The 19315-nt window shown below is 39.8% G+C and overlaps 1 protein-coding gene across 5 annotated transcripts in view; it reads right to left on the bottom strand.

Moving 5' to 3' along the window:
- Window positions 1–14906, bottom strand: part of MEP1B (meprin A subunit beta) — a 34671-nt gene extending 19765 nt beyond the window's left edge. Inside the window, exons 1-6 of one of the 5 annotated variants that reach the window (XM_033178041.1) lie at window positions 14698–14906; window positions 13004–13022; window positions 12136–12180; window positions 12009–12052; window positions 9370–9448; window positions 924–1041 (exon numbers count right to left, since the gene is read on the bottom strand). In XM_033178041.1, the coding sequence (XP_033033932.1) occupies window positions 924–1041; window positions 9370–9448; window positions 12009–12052; window positions 12136–12180; window positions 13004–13022; window positions 14698–14760 (368 nt within the window). In that variant the 5' untranslated portion in view covers window positions 14761–14906. The remainder of the gene's footprint in view (window positions 1–923; window positions 1042–9369; window positions 9449–12008; window positions 12053–12135; window positions 12181–13003; window positions 13023–14697) is intronic. The other 4 variants (XM_033178040.1, XM_033178044.1, XM_033178042.1 and 1 more) reach the window with 4 other exon arrangements.
- Between the last annotated feature and the right edge of the window lie 4409 nt (window positions 14907–19315).

Genomic DNA, 19315 nt, shown 5'->3' on the forward strand with positions numbered 1-19315 from the left:
AGTTTGCTGAGGCCTCCCCAGAAGCTGAGCAGATGTCAGCACCATGCTTCCTATAAAGCCTGCAGAAATGTGAGCCAGGTAAACCTCTTTTCTGTATAAATTACTGAGTCTCTGGTATTTCTGTACAGCAATGCAAGAACAGCCTAATATACCAGGTATTGTATAATATTAAAAAACCTTATAGACCAGGTGATCTTTTTTTTTTTTTTTTTTTTTTTTGAGACGGAGTCTCGCTCTGCCCCCAGGCTGGAGTGCAGTGGCCGGATGATCTCAGCTCACTGCAAGCTCCGCCTCCCGGGTTTACACCATTCTCCTGCCTCAGCCTCCCGAGTAGCTGGGACTACAGGCAGACCAGGTGATCTTTAAAGAACTTGCCCTAACGCCAGATATTACATAGGAGCAATTCATCCCCAAGGTGGTCCAGACCTGGTTTTTCCTGTGAATTTCAAAGTCTTTGAGATCCTCCTTGGTATGCCTGTGCCCATTAAACAAGGACTTTACAGGGACAGCAATCACTCAGAATTGCTGAGCTCAAGACAAATAATACCGTCGCCTTCTTAACTCGAGAAATAAGAGTGGTTGGGTTAAAATAAGCTTAAATACAGACATGGACACGCATAAATACACATTTTTTTACTTGAAAGGGATAAACAGTATGTAAATTACAAACGGCCTGAAATTCACAAGGTTGTGGGTCTGATGGCATGCAATCCCATCCACTGTGTCTAAAGGTGGTTACATGTATGGGAATATAATTTCTATGCCTACGAAAACTAGATCCAGTTGTTTTTTCCTCTCCAGCAACTAGCAAGAAAGTCCCCACCCCTTCCTAAAGATCAGAGCCTAGGACGATTGCTGTAATGTAACGTCCCAGGCACTAGAGTTCTCCTTAGATGCCCTAGAAGACTAAGTCTTCAACTTACCCACTGCCCTTGATCACTGATATATAGTTTGCTTCTCCAGCCCAAGGCTTAAAGTCAATACAGGTTTTTAGGCGATAACGTTCAAATGCATTGAGGATAACTCCCTTAGCATTCATTTCTGAAGGAAGAAAACAAACGAAAATATGCTTATTAAAACAATCACCACTGAAAAATCTACCATGGAAGCAGGCCATTGTAATATATTGCTTATCATGAGTTAGTCCCTTCATGAATGTTGAGTCTTTTATTTTTACAAAAATTAGAATTCAGTACCCATTGAATATCATATGCAGTATCTGCTTATTCTTCAGATCTCTTATTTGGCCTCATATTTCTCTAGCACTCACTAATGGTGCATTACTAAACAATAAAAATGCATTTCTGTACCTCAGAGAACATATCCATTGGATCACAGGCAATCAAAATAAATAATCACCATTACATACTTCATCTGAGAAGACATAATATGTATTTAAAGCCGCACAGCTGGGCTTTTAATCTGAGGATCTTGAGATGGGAGAGTCTGTGAACACCCTGAAATAGTATGCAAAGCGTGTATGTGTCTGTGTGTGTGTGTGCATATCTACATATGCAAAGTGCATTTCCTAGAGAGAGCTTTCATGAGGTCTGCAAGTGAGTTCATGGCCCAAAATAGGGGTAAGAGCCAATGCTTTGGATATAAGAGTGATATGGATATGGAGCTCAAAGAAGGCAGAGGCATGGAAGAAACAACATACAGGAAAAGAAACTTGTGAGTGACCAGGAGGAAGGGCTGTATCAGATGCACATGGAGAGGCATCATATGGGCCAGGTCCTCATGAAGTGAAAAATCGGAGCCTGCCAGGAGGTGGGAGACAGTATGGCAGAGGGGAAAGTGCTTGGACTTTGGAGCCAGACACACCTAAGTTCTTCTCTATCCTCACCACTTAATTTTGACATAAAACTTTTGCGCATTCAATCAACCTTTGGAGCTTTGATGTTATTATCAGTTAAGTGAGGAAATAAAATCAACTTTGCAGGATATTGTGAGGATAATAAGATAAACGTGAAGTTCCAAGTAAAATTAGCATTTGTCAAATGTTCATTTCCTTTCTCCCTTCTTGAGTAACCATTGCATAGACGTTCAAGGAAGATTACTTGATATGCCTCTGTTGAGGCAGGTCTAAGAAGATCAAGAACAGGATTCACATAGGGAAGACCCTAAAATCCATAAGTTGTAAAAGGCACTAAGTTCAGACTTTTACAATACCACATAAGTAATACACTATCATTATAAATAAGTTAAAACGTTGATATGAATAAAAAGAAATTTAAAATCCTATCATCCAGGAATAATCAATCACCCTTACCATACATTTTGCCTTTGAATACACATATAACATATATATGTTAATATTTCTATAAAAAATAAAGTCATCTACATAGCATTTTACCAACTATTTTTTCACTAAATATTATATCATCAAAATCTTTTTTCATCATTGAGTATTGTTTTTATCATTTTAATGAATAGAAGATTACAAATTGGATCCATTGGACATTGGATCACAGACAATCAAAATAAATTGTCACCACATACTTAATCTGAGAAGCTATAATATGTATTAAAAGCCTCACAGCTGGGCTTTTAATCTGAGGACATTCAGATGAGAAGGTCTATGAACACCCTGAAATAGTATGCAAAGTGTGTGTGCGTGTGTGTGTGTGTGTATCTACGTATGGCTGTAACATTCAAAATGTTCTGTCCTATAAGTATCATATTTGGGTCATTATTTCAAATGTAATATTTCCTTCAAATAAGGTATGATAATACTGACCACCATATCACTGTTTTAAACAGAACTTAAAAGAGCATACTAGTTTAGGCCATTTATGAAAACTTAATGAGGACAGTTTCTTGAATTAATAAAGTAACATGTGAAAGCTTTATCAACACTGAGGCCCTTTACCAAGATAAGATCTTTATTTTCCATATGCCTTTATTTACCAAGAGCCTTAGTTAACCTTGTGTTATAGATGCAGAAAGCTCCACTTGGAACCATATCATAGAAATCCCCAGGCTTCGGAAAATGAGGCAAGTTGCTGGCAGTCCTAGGAGTTCAGTAAGCAGCTGTTCAGGATTGTTTCCCCTTAGCAGCCCCTTCAGGTTTCTAGCACCTTCCCCTTCATTTCTATCTCCAACTCTTTACCCTCAGCCTCCCCCACTGCCTTTTCTCCCTTGGTGCTAAGGCAAGGAATTATAACTTAGGCCCTGGAAAGTATAAATGGCTGCTTTGAGTGTTACTTCTTTCAGGGAAGTTGCATCTACCAGCCAGGTAACATCTGAAGTTCAAGCTCAAAGACTACAGTCCTACTGGTAGAATTTCACAGGTTGACCTACTAGAATATGAGTACTAGGGGCTTCCAGAAATCAATCCTTTATAGGTATTTACTTTTGCTACCTGTAAGAGTGGCCTTGCTTAGTAATTTTCTTAGTCTGAGTCATTTGAAGACGGTATACATTTCTGAAACATAAGGATACTTTTCTTAATTTGAACATAGAAAATAAGGTGAATTCTACAATATTAAACAAAGGTATTTTCTAAATAAGAAATAATCAAAATCACATAATTAAAAAATTAGTCTATAAAAATTTGAAGTTTGATTCTATTATAAAGACTATATAATACGAAAATATGCAATAACATTAAGTGAAAAAATTAGAACAAAAAATGTAAGACGTCATAGTTATAACTATGTAAAAATATACACAGTTTGGATGGTAGGATCTAGGCTGAATTTTTACCTAACATTTTTCATTTATATATATATACATAGGCTTATCAATTTATTTCAAAAATATTATTACATATAACATGCCAGAGACTATGGTAATCCTCCAGTTTGCAAGATGAAAAATAGCTCTTGTCCTCAAGGCATTCATTATGTTGTTTATAATGCTGTTTAAAAAATAAATAAAGCTTATAAGGTTAGATGGCTTTGGTTAAATACATGGCAAAAAAAAAAAAATAACCTAAGAGATACATAAAATTAAAGCTCCCTAATCTTTCATGGAACATACTTAGGAGAATAATTAAAAAAAAAAAAGAAATATAGCTGGACGTGGTGGCTCATGCCTGTAATCCCAACACTTTGGGAGGCCGAGGCGGGTGGGTTGCTTGAGTTCAGGAATTCAAGACCAGCCTGGGCAACAGGTGAAACCCCATCTCTACCAAAAATACAAAAAATTAGCCAGGCATGGTGGCATGCATCTGTGGTCCCAGATACTTGGAAGGCTGAGGTGGAAGGATCACTTATGCCTGGGAGGCAGAGGTTGAAGCCTGGGTGATGGAGTAAGAACTCATCTCAAAAAAGAGAGAGAGAGACACAGAGGAAGGAGGCAGGGAGGAAGGGAGGGAAGGAAGGAAAGAAGGAAGGAAGGAAGGAAGGAAGGAGAATTAAAAGAACTTAAAAATTTGTTAATCAAAAAGACTAAACCAAAAAACATATATATTCAAAATCTTTCAGGTTCCTGATTCCAAAAGTCAATCAACCTCTTTCTCTCCTCATGCTCCCTGTGCTCTTTATGGCTTCCAACCCTGCTAACTACTCCTGCCCTGGCTTTTCCTACCCTACTGTTAGTTTTTCATCTATGTTTCTGGCCAATTCCCCCTTCTCAATAACTTCCACCAGATTTCTTTTTTTTTTTTTTCTTTTTTGACGGAGTCTCGCTCTGTCGCCTGGGCTGGAGTGCTGGAGTGCAGTGGCCGGACCTCAGCTCACTGCAAGCTCCACCTCCCAGGTTCACGCCATTCTCCTGCCTCAGCCTCCCGAGTAGCTGGGCTACAGGCGCCACACCACCTCGCCCGGCTAGTTTTTTTTTTTTTTTTTTTTTTTGAGACGGAGTCTCGCTCTGTCGCCAGGCTGGAGTCAGCCGTCTCAGCAGCTCACTGCAAGCTCCGCTCCGGGTTTGGATTCTCTCGCCTCAGCCTCCCGAGTAGCTGGGACTACAGGCGCTCGCCACCTCGCCCGGCTAATTTTTTGTATATTTTAGTAGAGACGGGTTTTCACGTGTTAGCCAGGATGGTCTCGATCTCCTGCCTCGTGATCCGCCCGTCGTCCCAGCTGGGATACAGGCTTGACCACCGCGCCCGGCCTCTAGTTTTTTGTATTTTTTAGTAGAGACGGGGTTTCACCATGTTAGCCAGGATGGTCTCGATCTCCTGACCTCGTGATCCGCCCGTCTTGGCCTCCCAAAGTGCTGGGACAGATCTTCTTTCTATACCAGTTCCAAAAAATGGCACTGAGTTTCATTCTCGACCATCTTCTTACTTATTCAACACAACTTCCAGGATAAATCAGTAAAATCCAGTTATCTATGGAGCACCTGTTCTATGCAAGGCACTGTGTGAAATGCTCATCCATACTCATGGCTTCAACCATATCTTACATCCTAATAACTCCCAAATATTTCTCGATCTTGAATGACCAGGTCATATACCAACACTTTATTTGGTATCTCCACCACAGTGACTCTGATACATTTCAAATTCTGCATGCCAAAAACTAATTTCCACCACACTTCTCTGTCTCATGCTCCTCAAGGTTAAATTCTCCATTCTTGTTAAAGACATTACCATCCACTCAGCTACCCAGGACTCAATCCTGAGCACTAGAATCTCATTACCTATACCCACCTTCTTTTTGACCTCTTACAGTCAATCAATAAGTCTAACAAATGCCTCCCAAATAGCTTTTAGATTTATCCACTCTTGTCTATCCCCATTGAGAAAGTCTTGGTTAGGAATCTCTTAATTCTTTCTCTGAATTTCCTCACTGGTCTTCTAACTGGTCTCCCTACCTTCTTTTTACCCCACTAACGACACATCTTCTATACTTCAACCCAAGTGATTATTTTAAACTGCAATTTTAACAATCACTGCCACAATAATACTTTTGGTGGCTCCATGTTATTAGTATACACAACAAGTTCTTTAACACGGGAAAGACCCAAGTCCTTTCCCACCTGGGTTCTGCCTACCTGTTCAACTTCCTATCTCCCCACTCTCAATCTAAATTCCAGCTCAGGGTTTGCTCCCTTCTTCAAGCCTTAGCAGATCGTGGTGCATCTGGCAAAAGCATCCTTCCCTTGTTATCAGAGGCCACACTAGCCTGCATGGTGCCTGTGTGCAGATTAGAAAGAGGCACTACATCTGAGCAGGTGCTGCAGTTGCTGGCCGGCCAGATGGGTGAACAGCACTTTCACACAAAGAAACAAATGCCTCCTGGTGAACAGCAAGAACGTAAACCTGGTATCGGCTCCCCTTGTTTCCTGGCCCAGCCACCTGAGAGCAGCCTCTTGAAGCAGCTCTACATCATTAATGGCATTCTTCATTCATTCCTCTCAGTCAAAAAGTCTTGCAGAATCTGAAAGCCGAGGTGGCATGGCGGCACCAGCTCCAGGAGGTCATGTCAGTTGTGTAGTGTACAAGTTACACAACCTTTGTGGCAGTCCTGCTATATAGTGTCCTCTGCTTATAATGCATATGCTTTTCTATCCAGGTTGAGTTTAATGCCCCTCCAATGTGCTCCCATAGCTCTTTGAACATATCACGAATCATGTTTATTCCATTCTATCATAATTCACTTTTATGTGAATCTCCACTGAAATGCATGATCTTTAAGGAAAATAGCAGGGTTTTCAAATACCATATGTTTTCCCAGAAGTGGGAGCTAAATATTACATACACATGGATGTAAAGATGAGAACAAAAGACACTGGGGACTACAAGAGGGGAAAGGAAGGGAGAAGGGGTTGGAGAAGCCACCCATTGGGTGCTATTCACAACTCCTGGGTCATGGGTTCATTTGTACCCCTAACCTCAGCATCATGCAACACACCCATGTAACAACCTGCACACTTATCCCCAAATCTAAAATAAAAGTTGAAATTTTAAAAAACTATAATAGGCTGGGTGCAGTGGCTCATACCTCTAATCCCAGCACTTTGGGAAGCCAAGGCAGGCAAATCACTTGAGGCCAGGAATTCGAGACCAGCCTGGCTGACATGGTGAAAGCCCATCCCTACTAAAAATACAAAAATTAGCCAGGTGTGCTAGCACATGCCTGTAATCCCAGCTACTCGGGAAGCTGAAGCAGGAGACTTGCTGAAACCTGGGAGGTAGAAGTTACAGTGAGCCAAGATTATCCCACTGCGCTCCAGCCTGAGATCGTGCCACTGCATTCCAGGGCAAGACTCTGTCTCAAAAAAAAAAAAAAAGAAAAAGAAAATTTAAAAACGATAGCAGGGTTTTTACTCAAACTTTTCCCAAACAGCGATTTCTACACTAATGCTGGTCAGTGACATCATTGTCACTAGTCCATAGATAAAATGAAGACCATGTTTAGAGTTTTCCAACACATTTAAGTTTCTTCTACAGAAAAGCTGCCCTTAGGTTTGGATTTGATTCTTCTGACTTTTTAACATTTTAATACTAAACTAATAACATTATTTATTGTATGAAAAGAGTATGATAAAAGCTTTTATCATGTTAAGTTGTTGTTGAAGTTCCTGACCTGGCAAAATAAAATGTTGATAAAACAATGCCAGTTCTTTTTCTTTTTTTTTTTTTTTTTTTTTTTTGAGGCGGAGTCTCGCTCTGCCGCCCAGACTGGAGTGCTGTGGCCGGATCTCGGCTCACTGCAAGCTCCGCCTCCCGGGTTCACGCCATTCTCCTGCCTCAGCCTCCTGAGTAGCTGGGACTACAGGCGCCCGCAACCGCGCCCGGCTAATATTTTTGTATTTTTAGTAGAGACGGGGTTTCACCATGGTCTCGATCTCCTGACCTTGTGATCCGCCCGCCTGGGCCTCCCAAAGTGCTGGGATTACAGGCGTGAGCCACCGCGCCCGGCGCCAGTTCTTCAAGTTCTGTTTAGTTGTTTATTTTATGCGTTTTGTCACATGTATAATTGATCACAGGGGAAACCACTGCTTTAAAATAAAGACTGGCTCCCTGTGAGCCCATCAATCAGGCCCTGCACCTGTTAAGTGTAGGGAGCCGTGCACGTGGAGATCTGCGCCTGCCTGCGCCTCCTCACCCGCCTCCACTACATCATGGGCGAGTACGCAGAGGCCCTGAGAAGCCAGCAGGAGGCAGTGCTGATGAGCGTGCGGGTGATGGGCATCAAGCACCCCAACACCATCCAGGAAAACATGCACCTGGCCCTGCGCTGCTTCACCAGCAGGCAGCTGTCTCCGGCCCTGAGCCTGCTGCGGGGCGCCGGCTACCTCACGCTGCTGGTGCCTGGGGAAGACACTCCGAGGTGGCGTGCTGGACATCGGGCGGGTGCTGCACAGGGTAATGGAGTATGACCTGTCGCCACGCTTCCTGGACAACGCGCTGGCCGTCAGCACCAAGTACCACGGACCCAAGGCCCTCAAGGTGGCCTTGGCCATCACCTCATCGCCTAGGTCTATGAGAGCAAAGCTGAGTTCCGGTGGGCCCTGCAGCACCAGAAGGAAGAGCTGCACACCCTCCGTTAATACCCAGCTGGGCGAGGACCAGGAGAAGACCAAGGAGAACTCCGAGTACCTCAAATGCCTGACCCAGCCAGCCGTGGTCCTGCGGAGCGCCATGAATGAGATCTACTGCAATGGCTCCAGCAACAACATCCCGCCCCTCAACTTCACAGCCCCCGGCATGGCCAGCATCTTGGAGCAGTTCAAAGGCTTCAGTGGCATCCTCTTCATTCCTCTCAGTCAAAAAAAGACTTGGAGAATCTGAAAGCCGAGGTGACGCAGTGACACCAGCTCCGGGAGGCCAGTAGAAACAAGGATAAGGCCGAGGAGCCCAAGGCCACGGAGCCTGAGTTAGTGGGGGCACCAGAGGACCTGGGCTCCCAGCCCCGGGCTGCCAAGGACTCTTCTTCCCCGAACTTGCAGGGATAGAGAGGGCCAAGCAGACGGACAGTCAGTCAGTGGCCCCACTCACCAGGGATCCAGACTCCAGGAGAAGGGGGCATACCTGCCACGGGAAGAGGAAGCAAGGCCCTCTTCTTCCATGTTTCACCCCCACCGCACCCCCAGTATCCTCCTGGGACCCTGGCCTGCTCCCCAAAAGATGTTTTTGCACTGGTTCAATGAATATATGATGCAGAGCCCCTCCCCCACAAAAAAAAGACTGGCTCCCTAATCGTTATGTCCCTAGCATAACAGAGTAGGCTCTCCATAACTGTTGGTTGAATGCATTGCTGTATTGGTCAAGACACTAAATATTTCAGACAGAATCATTTAGGTTACATTCATTGTTCATTTTGCTTATTTTTTTCATAGTAAATGTACATAGCCACACAAAGGAGCAAATCAAACAAAACCTTAAAGACCACATAAGCCCACCCTTTGAAACATTGTAATCATATTTTATCAGAAACATACATTAGTTGTGAATACTCCAAAGCGCATACTAACCCAAGCTATCTTCTAGAACATATGGAATGGTATGAGGCCATCTATAGTTTTCTCCAATGATGGAATTTCTAATTTGTGCCTGTCAAAAATAAATGCAAAAGGGCTAGTTAAACTAATAAGGCAAACACTTAGGAAACAATCAGTAGTTAATCTAGAAATAAATGAATTTTAAAGCTCTCCCAGTTCGCACAAACTGTGTGTGTGTGTGTGTGTAGCCCTACTTTTATCATAATATAACAAAGTTTCTAGGAAGAAATTACTAATTTCTATCATTAATTTTGTTAATACAGTTGAAGAAGGAATAATGCAAAAAATAACTGTTGGAAAACTGAACTACAAATATTGGTAGATTTATAGCTTACTTTCCCACACTTAAAGATTAAAAAGATGCAAGAAAACAGTGATAGCAAGACCTTGATAATCTGGATATCACAATATCAGAAAAAGTCACACATGAGCTGGGCCAAAGTTTTCAAAAATGTTTAAAGGATTTTAAACTGTGTAATGGAAAATGAATAATATTTTACTAATGTATTTACCCAGTCAACAAATTGAATATTGTCCTAGAGAATAGAGATTCCTTGGTAATAAAGGTCCCTGGCTTCATGGAGCTTATATCTAGTGGAGGAGAGAAACAGTATGAAAAAAATATATGTTTAAGCAGGATGAATGCAATAGGGAGGAAATTAGAAAGAGAGATGTGAACAAGGGCAGAGGGATGAGGGAGTACATGAGATGGAGTGATCAGGACAGGCCACTCTGAAGGGATGACATTAAGGGGAAATAGGATAGCAAGAAGAACCAGCGTTGAAAGGGGTCCTGGGAAGGTGGTTTCAGGCAGAGGGAACATTAGTTATTCTGCTTCTGAGGTGGGAATATGCCTGGTATGTTTTGAATATGTGTTGAGACCAGTAGCCTAATGAGTTAAGAGAAAACATGGATGAGATAAGAGAAGAGGAAAAGAGAGGAGAGGGGAAGGGAGAGGGGAGGAGAGAAGCAGGAGCTAAGACATGCTAGGCTTGGAAGTCTAGGGCTAAATCCGGAGATGATTCTAAACCCATAGGTAACTATGGAAGAGTTTCAAGCCAGGAGGTGAAATGAAGTCACTGCCTGTTTGAAAAATGACTTTGCTGTGAGAGATAAGGACAAGTAACAGGGTAGAAAAGATTACGGGGGAAAAATATCTGAAATAGAAAGATAAATTAGGAGGCTAATGGAAAAAGCCAGGCAAGAGATGATGGGGCCTGAATTAGAGTGATGGAGAAAAGTAGACAACTTGCAGTGTGTGTTAGAGCTAGAAATGACAGAACTTGCTGATAGGCTGGATGGAGAGTGAAGGAGAGAAGAGAAGCAAAGGTGACTCTTGAAGTTTTTATGTGTTCAGTTGAGTAGTCAGGTTGTGAGGATGACTTTATGAAGAGAGGAGAGTGGGGAGGAACAGTTTGGGAAGGTCAGGGTTCACATGATCAGAGGACACCTTAGGTCTGAGATGTCTTGTAGACATTCAAGTGGAGCTGGCAAATTAGCGCTTGGATAGACCAGTCTGGAGCTCAGGGAAAGGAGAGGACCAGAGATATGCCTTTGGATTAATTGGCATGGAGATGACATTTAAATCCCTGGACCAAGGTGAGATCAAGAGAGAGTATAGATAGAAGAGTAAGCCTGGGACACTGCAGCTCTGTTTCCTGAGGGTGGGAGGACTGTGAGGGATGTTGATGCTTATGACATAGGAAGTAAGGGAGTGACTCAGGACTGTGTTGGAAGGAAGAGCAGAATTTTACACGAAAAGATCTACTGGATAATTTCTAGGTCATATGGTATACATATTTTAAATTATGATAGCTTTTATCAAATCAAATCTTCTTTCTTTTTTTCAAGTTTATATACTCTCCCGTATAATAACATGTTATAAACACATTCCTAAACAAGCATCCTGGTTTCTCTCTATCATCACCAAAAGGGACAGTAAGTAGTAAGTTTCTTAATATTTTTCAATCTAGTGGACAATAAACTATATCTTGTCTTTTGAAAAATAGTGCTTATTTCCATTCTGTGAGAGAACACTGAAAAAAATAGTGCTTTTATGATAATGAACTTTTTAGTCCCCCTAATCTACATGCAAAGTACCTGTGTTTATCTGTGTGGCATGATAACTTAGATGAAATCAGCACTCTTTATGAATAGGTTTGGGAGGGTCTTAACTTGGCAATTTTTAGCTAAGGCCACGGTAGACGTCACAAAATCTATTTTTTTGTGGTAAAAAGCCTGATTCATTGAAGATGTTTACAAATTCAGTTTAATTTTGCTTCCACTAGATTGAATCTGTGAGGTCCTATTTTAAAATGAAAATGTCATATTACTCCAATGATGAAAATCAATCAAATCAGTAAGACTAAGACATATGTAATGAGTTATGGTGGCTTGAACCACACAGAAATCTGAGTAATGAAAGATGAAGACACAATTATATGCATTTCTTTGAGTATAACATATTCATTGAATAAATGTGTCACCATGATTCTGCACCCTTAGAGATAGTTGGGCTTAACAAAATTCATGCTGTCTAATCTTTCTTAGTTACTCTGAACTTGGCTTGCAGTGGTCAATGGAAGACTCTTCCTTATACTGTTTCAACTCACCCTATCAAGTCTGATGTCACCCTCAAAAAGATCCAGTCCCAAACCTAAGAGTAAAGATAAAAATTCATGTTAGCAAATTGGATTCAAACTCTCTACTTAAGAGATTATGTAAAAAAAATCCACAGACCTTCATTGATATGGAATATGTCCTGGTCCATTCCGCCATCTACATCTTTGATTAAAACAACAACAACAACAACAAAATTGAACATTATGTTTATAAAAGGAGAAAACCTTTGTCATTTATATAATCAGAACTAAGTGAGTTTCTTTTGGCATCAAGTAAGTTACTACTAGATTCAGACTCAACATACATTGATTAATTGATTGATTGATTGATTGATTAAGAATCTCCTATGAGCCACGTTGGGCTCCAAAGAGCTTTTATGTATGTATTCTGTCCTATCGACTTTCCTTGAATGTCAAATGACTTCAGGAATAAGAAATTGGTCGCTCCATATGTTATTAAGCTTAATTTGAAAGACTAGAAGACTAGATTAAATAGGAAACAAATGATTAAATTTGGTCAAACTAGCCCAATCTACTCATACATGTATATCACTTGCTAGTAGTATACCTTGGAACTTTCAAGCAAAATTCTTAAGTTAAACTTGAATTACTATTTTAAGTTGCAAAGGTGTATATAATATGGCCAAATCTCTGAGTATGCAAGTGAATACTGAGTAGACTGTTATTACTAGGTCCATCTGATTTGACACAAAATAACAAAAACATAACAGCAAGCATTTATGGGATGTCTGTGTGTCAATCACTGTGCTTGGCCTTTCCTATACCACCATCTATTTCTCTGCTGGGCATATGAACCTTGGAACATGGACAATAAAATGTCGCTCCATAAATCAAAAGAATCCAGTGTTAGATCAAAGTTCAATGCAATTATGCATCAATTATGCATATGTAATTATGTATGATATTTAGCATTAAATACGTCCTAGGTTCTCTATAGCCTAGAGCAAAACTCAAAATAGACTCACCAAAGTTTTCTGGAGTTGACTGGGAAATAAACACATAAACAAAATATATTATTATAATGCCCATGAATGGTCTTCTTGGATTCAGTTTATATCTAACCATTTGTTGTTTGTTTGTTTTGTCACTAATATTATGGATTATTTCCTGACATGTATTTAGGATGGCTAAATTGAAGTCTAAGATGACTTTTTGACCAAAGGGACTTCTCATTGCGTATAGAAAATGAAACTGCCTCTTAAATCAATTTGAAGGTGAAGGAAACAAGAAATCAACTTCAAAAAATGGGGGGAAAAAGGCAGAACATAAGACTGTAGCTTTCAAATAAGTGCTCACTTTACACATGATTTTCTAAAGCATGCATGGAGCAATGTTTGAAAAAGCTAATAATTTATTCTCAATGTTGAAATAATATTGTAATTTATAACAATTCTTTAAAAAGAAATTTTATTCACGACTCATTAATCAAGTTATTTTACGTTCATGTTTCTCCCAGAATAATTCTGCCTTCAAGACAATACAAATATTTAAGGGAAAAAAAGGGTACATTTTGTGATTAATTTTTTTTTCTGAAAATAGATTCTCCACAAATGGCCAATGAAACTCAGATTGCATGTCCAAAGAAAAAAAAAAAACTAAGTAAATCTGAGAAATGTCTTAGTGTAATTAAATAAAAAAGCTCATAGGACTGTCTGGGTTATGTTACTGGTTCTACTAACTAAGGGTAATTCAGTTCACCTTCCAAGTACTCAAACTATCTATAAAATATGGTCAGTACCTGCTTTGCCCAGGTATTGTGAGGGTTACAGTATATAATGTGAAAGAAAGCACATTGTGAGCTGTAATAAATTGTCACAACAGTGTAAAGTACAATTTTATTCAAATACGGCTTACGTATCTAAATATTAGAATCATTTGGAGTGTTTAACAAAACGTGGGAATGAACTGGATGGAAGATTACCATCATTTTTGACATTAATGCATGTTTCACACTATAACCACACACAGGCATACACTCACAGAGGAATGCCAGGGCACCTACAGAATAAAATTATCAAGGATTTATTCCTAATTACAGTTTAACATGTATTCATCAGTATCTTTTGTTTGCAATGCTCTAGTTCCTATTCATTGAATATCATCCCAATATAATAATTGTTATTTAAAAATAACAACTGAAGGTTTTCCACCAGCCATTTGAAACTTCATTTAAAACCTTGGGTTGGTTTGTGATACAAACTACCTGATAGAAAAGATTAGTCCAAATTGTAGAAGGATTAGTCTGAATTGATGAAGAAGTAGAAGATAAATACCATGTTACAAAACTTTGTAAGCACTGACGGTGCCTGTGACACTCATTCATATCTCAAGTTAACTGTCCAGCAATCTGCATTTCATTCAGCAGTAAAAATGGAATGATTTTCAAAATTCAAATTTATAATCTCATCAAAAGAAAACTTGTTACACAATGATGAAACTAAAAGGAAAACATAACTGTATGTCAACGTCTCTACTCTGGTGTGGCTATTTGTCACTCCCTACACCCTGCCCACCTCTACTCTCCAAGAAGAAACACTCATTTGAGATCAACATTTCAAGATGTATAAAGAACAAAAAATTAACAAACAGTTGTTTTTTTGACAATCAATATCAACTGTCCCAAAATTTTTAAATTGTTTTCTATATATTGTTTACTTACCAAGCCAGAAATCATGAGAAGAGCATCCAAGAACAGAAACCAAGACAGATTCCATAAATCCATGTTGTAGCTTCCAGTTGAAAGTAGCTAACTATGACATTCAGGGTTGAATTTGCTTTTTTAAAGGCAAACATTATAATTTATAGCCTTTGATCTCAATGATCCATATTGCAGGTCAGCTTGACGCTATAGTAATACCTCCAGTCAAGGGATGAAAGTCCAGTATTTTTAACACCGCTCTGCGGAGTTGTTTTGTAGGGTTTTTTTTTTTTTTTTCTGTGTCAACAGTTTAGTGCCTAGCTGAGACGTCTTAATGAATACATTCTCTAATATATGTGTACTGGTCCCCAAGACTCGTAAACACCACTTGAGCAAAAAGTATATATATCAAATTAATTTTTAATCTTGATCTTATGAAACTCCTCCTGCTCATATAGCCCCATGCTGCTTTAATAGTTCCAGTTATGTCCACTGCTTTTTATCATTCACTCATTTAATAAAAATTTATTGACTGCCTATAATTTATTGAGTTATAAAATCCATTAATGTGCTAGAAATCAGGCACACGCGTTATTCAGATATAAAGTAGTAAGACAGCAGTGTACCTCATCCCTAAAAATTCCCATCAAGCAAACACTGGTGGGACATGGGTCATAAAGGTAGGAATGGTCACTGATTTTCTAATAAAATAATGTTCCCATTAATCTCTTAATTCTTTCTCACTTTTTGCTTCTTTTCTTGGGATAATTTCTCTTTAGAAACAACCTGCTCTCTCAGTTCCCATGGCTTCAACTTACTTATGATGCAGGATAATATTTTTCAAATACTCATTTTGGCCATGGTGGCTCACGCATGTAATCCCAGCACTTTGGGAGGTCAAGGTGGGTGGATCACCTGAGGTCAGGAGTTCGAGACCAACCTGGCCAACACAGTGAAACCCCATCTCTACTAAAAATACAAAAATTAGCCAGGTGTGGTGGTGCATGTCTGTAATCCCAGCTACTCAGGAGGCTGAGGCAGGAGAATCACTTGAACCTGGGAGGTGGAGGTTGCAGTGAGCTGAGATCGTACCACTGCACTCCAACCTGGGTGATAGAATGATACTCCATCTCAAAAAATAATAATAATAATAATAATAGTAATAATATTTTTCTAGTTTCCCCTTCCCCTCTCTAGCTTAGCCTTCACCCCATTTTGTGCTAATAAGACTATCAAGAGACATGTAGCATAGACAAAAGGTTTGAGAGGTTGCTCTTGAGTACAAGCCAGCCTTTCCCACCCTATGAGGTAGGATGAGAATTAAAAGGGAAAATGTAAAACTGTAGTTATAGTCAGTTCTTCACTTGATCCCTGAGATCCCCCAGATATATTGTAGGATCCAAAACCAAATGGGCCTACTTCTTGGCTAGAGCTACAAGGAAGCAAAGGGACTCTACAGAAGAAGGCACATCTTGGGAAGAGGAGAATAACTCCTGAGGCCAAGGGAAGCACAGAAGGATCAGAAAAAGCTGTCATGCCTGAAGGGCCATGTGGATAGGAATCAGGATGTCACCATAGCAGACTGCACAGAATCACAAATAAGGACCAGACAGAGGGACTGATATTTTAGAGGATGCCTGTGAGGATAGATGACATCAGGGATCATAAGGGACCTTCCCAATGTATTAGGACTATTAATGAAGGTTAGGCACAAGCCTAAAGGTAAAATGTGAGTCCTGAATTGGCCGCAATTAAATTTTTGACACCTATGTGAATGGGAGCCTAAAACATCAATTATTATAACAGACCAATGGAACAGAGTAAAGAACCCAGAGAAACCAGATGCCAAGAACTTACATTGGGGAAAGGACAGTCTCTTTAATAAATGGTGCTGAGAAACTGGATATCCATATATGGAAGAATAAAACTAGATCTGTCTTTCATCATATACAAAAATCAACCCAAAATCGATTAAAGATTTAAATGTGGTTGGGCATGGTGGCTCACGCCTGTAATCCCAGCACTTTGGGAGGCCTAGGCGAGCGGATCACAAGGTCAGGAGTTCGAGACCAGCCTGGCCAACATGGTGAAACCCTATCTCTACTAAAAATACAAAAATAAGCCAGGCATGGTGGCATACACCTTTAATACCAGCTGCTCTGGAGGCTGAGGCTGGAGAATTGCTTGAATCCAGGAGGGAGAGGTTGTAATGAGCCGAGATCGCACCACTGCATTCCAGCCTGGGTGGCAGAGTGAGACTCTATTTCCAAACAAACAAACAAACAAAGATTTAAATGAAACTATAAAACTACTCAAAGTAAACATTGTAGAAAGATTTTTGGGGGATAAGACCTCAAAGACACAGGCAACCAAAGCAAAAACTGACAAATGGGATTATATTAAGCTAGAAAGCTTCTGCACAGCAAAGGAAACACTCAACAAAGTGAGGAAACAACTCACGGAATGGGAGAAAATGTTTGCAAACTATCCTTTTGACAAGGGATTAATAACTAGGATATATAAAGTACTACAACAACTCAATACCAAAAACACAAATCATCTGATTTTTAAATGGCCAAAAGACCTGAACAGACATTTCTCAAAAAAGACATACAAATTGCCAATAGGTATATGAAGAAATGCTCAACACCACTAATCATCAGGGAAGTGCAAATCAAAACCACCATGAGATATCATCTTACCTGAGTTAGAATGGCTATTATCAAAAAGAATAAAAGATAACAAATTCTGGAAAGGTAGTGGAGAAACAGGAAGACTTGTACACTGTGAAAATGTAAAGCAGTAGAGCTATTATGGCAAACAGTATAGAGGTTCCTCAAACAACTAAAAATAGGACTCCCGTATGATCCAGCAATCCCATTGCTGAGGATATATCCAAAAGAAGGGAAATCAGTAAATTGAAGAGATATCTGCACTCCCATGTTTATTGCAGCACTATTTGTAATACCCAAGATATAGAATCGACCTAAGTATTTGTCAACATACAAATGGATAAAGAAAATGTGGTCTATATACACAATGGAATATTAGTCATAAAAAAGAAATCTGTCATTTTCAGCAACATGAATGGAACTGGAGGTCATTATAAGTGAAATAATCCAGGCACAGAAAGACAAATATCACATGTTCTTACTCATATCTGGGAGCTAAAAAAAATATTTATCTCATGGAGATAGAAAGTAGATTGGTAGTTACCAGAGGCTAGGAAAGGAAGGAAAGGGAGGAGGAGGAGACAAAAAGAAATTGGTTAAGGGGTACAAAATACAGTTAGATAAAAGAAATATTTTAGTATTTGATAGTAAAGTAGGTAAATTATAGCTAACAATTTATTATATATTTTTAAATAGCAAGAAAAGATTACTTGAAATGTTCCCAACACAAAGAAAAGATAAATGTTTGGGTTGATGGATACCCTAATCACCCTAATTTGATGATTATACATTGTATACCGGTATCAGATCATCATATGTACCCCCAAAATATACATATCAATAAAATGTACCCCCAAATATTACATATCAATAAAAATTTTAAAATCGAAAGAAAAAAGTATGGTTATAGAAAAATTAAGACAGGCTGGGTACAGTGGCTCAAGTCTGTAATCCCAGCACTTTGGGAGGCCAAGGTGGGGCAGATCACCTGAGGTCAGGAGTTCAAGACCAGCCTGGCCAACATGATGAAACCCCATCTCTACTAAAAATACAAAAATTAGCTGGGAGTGGTGGTTGGCACCTGTAATCCCAGCTACTCAGGAGGCTGAGGCAGGAGGCTTGCTTGAACCGAGGAGGCGGAGGTTGCAGTGAGCTGAGATCATGCCATTGTATTCCAGAATGGGTAAAAAGAGTGAAACTCTGTCACAAAAAAAAAAAAAAGAAAAGAAAAGAAAAAAGGAAAAGAAAGACATTTATTAAGCACAGTTGTTTCTGTGAGCTTGTGAGCTAAGATTTGTAACTGAAACACCTGAGTGAATTCTCTGTGTTGATAAAGTCCGTTCATATTTGAAGTTGGGAAAAGTGGAAGCAGGAAGAACAGGAAGCGATCATTCTCAGGATGTTGGAGTCTGTTTTGAACCCTAATTACAGGACATGGGCAGAGCCTCACTAGGAATCTCATGGAAGTCACTGAGGCATGGCTGAAATCCAATTTCCAAAAAATGTATTTTCCCAACAATAAATAGATATCTTTTACAGTTTGTTCTTTTCTGAGGTTGTCAATGAAGCTCTACTGCAGAAGCTACACTTGGCTGGTCTAACATACCTCCAGCTTCCATCACTTGTATTCTGTCTGTAGGAAGCCTTTACAAGCTTCATCATGGCATTAGGAATCTGATCCCAGAAACCTGTCTCTGCCTTTGGTCACTGGTCCACCTCTGGTGTTCATTTCTCCCCAGGCAATATCATCAACAGGAAACCCAGTGCTGAGATGATAGGATTTATATACTGCTCTGAGATCCCCTCGCACCATCAGGAAAGCATACTTCTCTTAGGAATGTGATTCTTAAAAAGTTTTTGTAAGTTATGTCATACTTCCCAATACTAGCTCTTTATGAAATCTTACGAACATTTCCCTAGCATATTAGAAAGTTATATATATATTTGAATTTCAATTAAATTAAATG

The sequence above is a fragment of the Trachypithecus francoisi genome, unplaced genomic scaffold (genome assembly GCF_009764315.1).
Source record: "Trachypithecus francoisi isolate TF-2019V2 unplaced genomic scaffold, Tfra_2.0 Lachesis_group19, whole genome shotgun sequence".
Classification (NCBI taxonomy): domain Eukaryota; kingdom Metazoa; phylum Chordata; class Mammalia; order Primates; family Cercopithecidae; genus Trachypithecus; species Trachypithecus francoisi.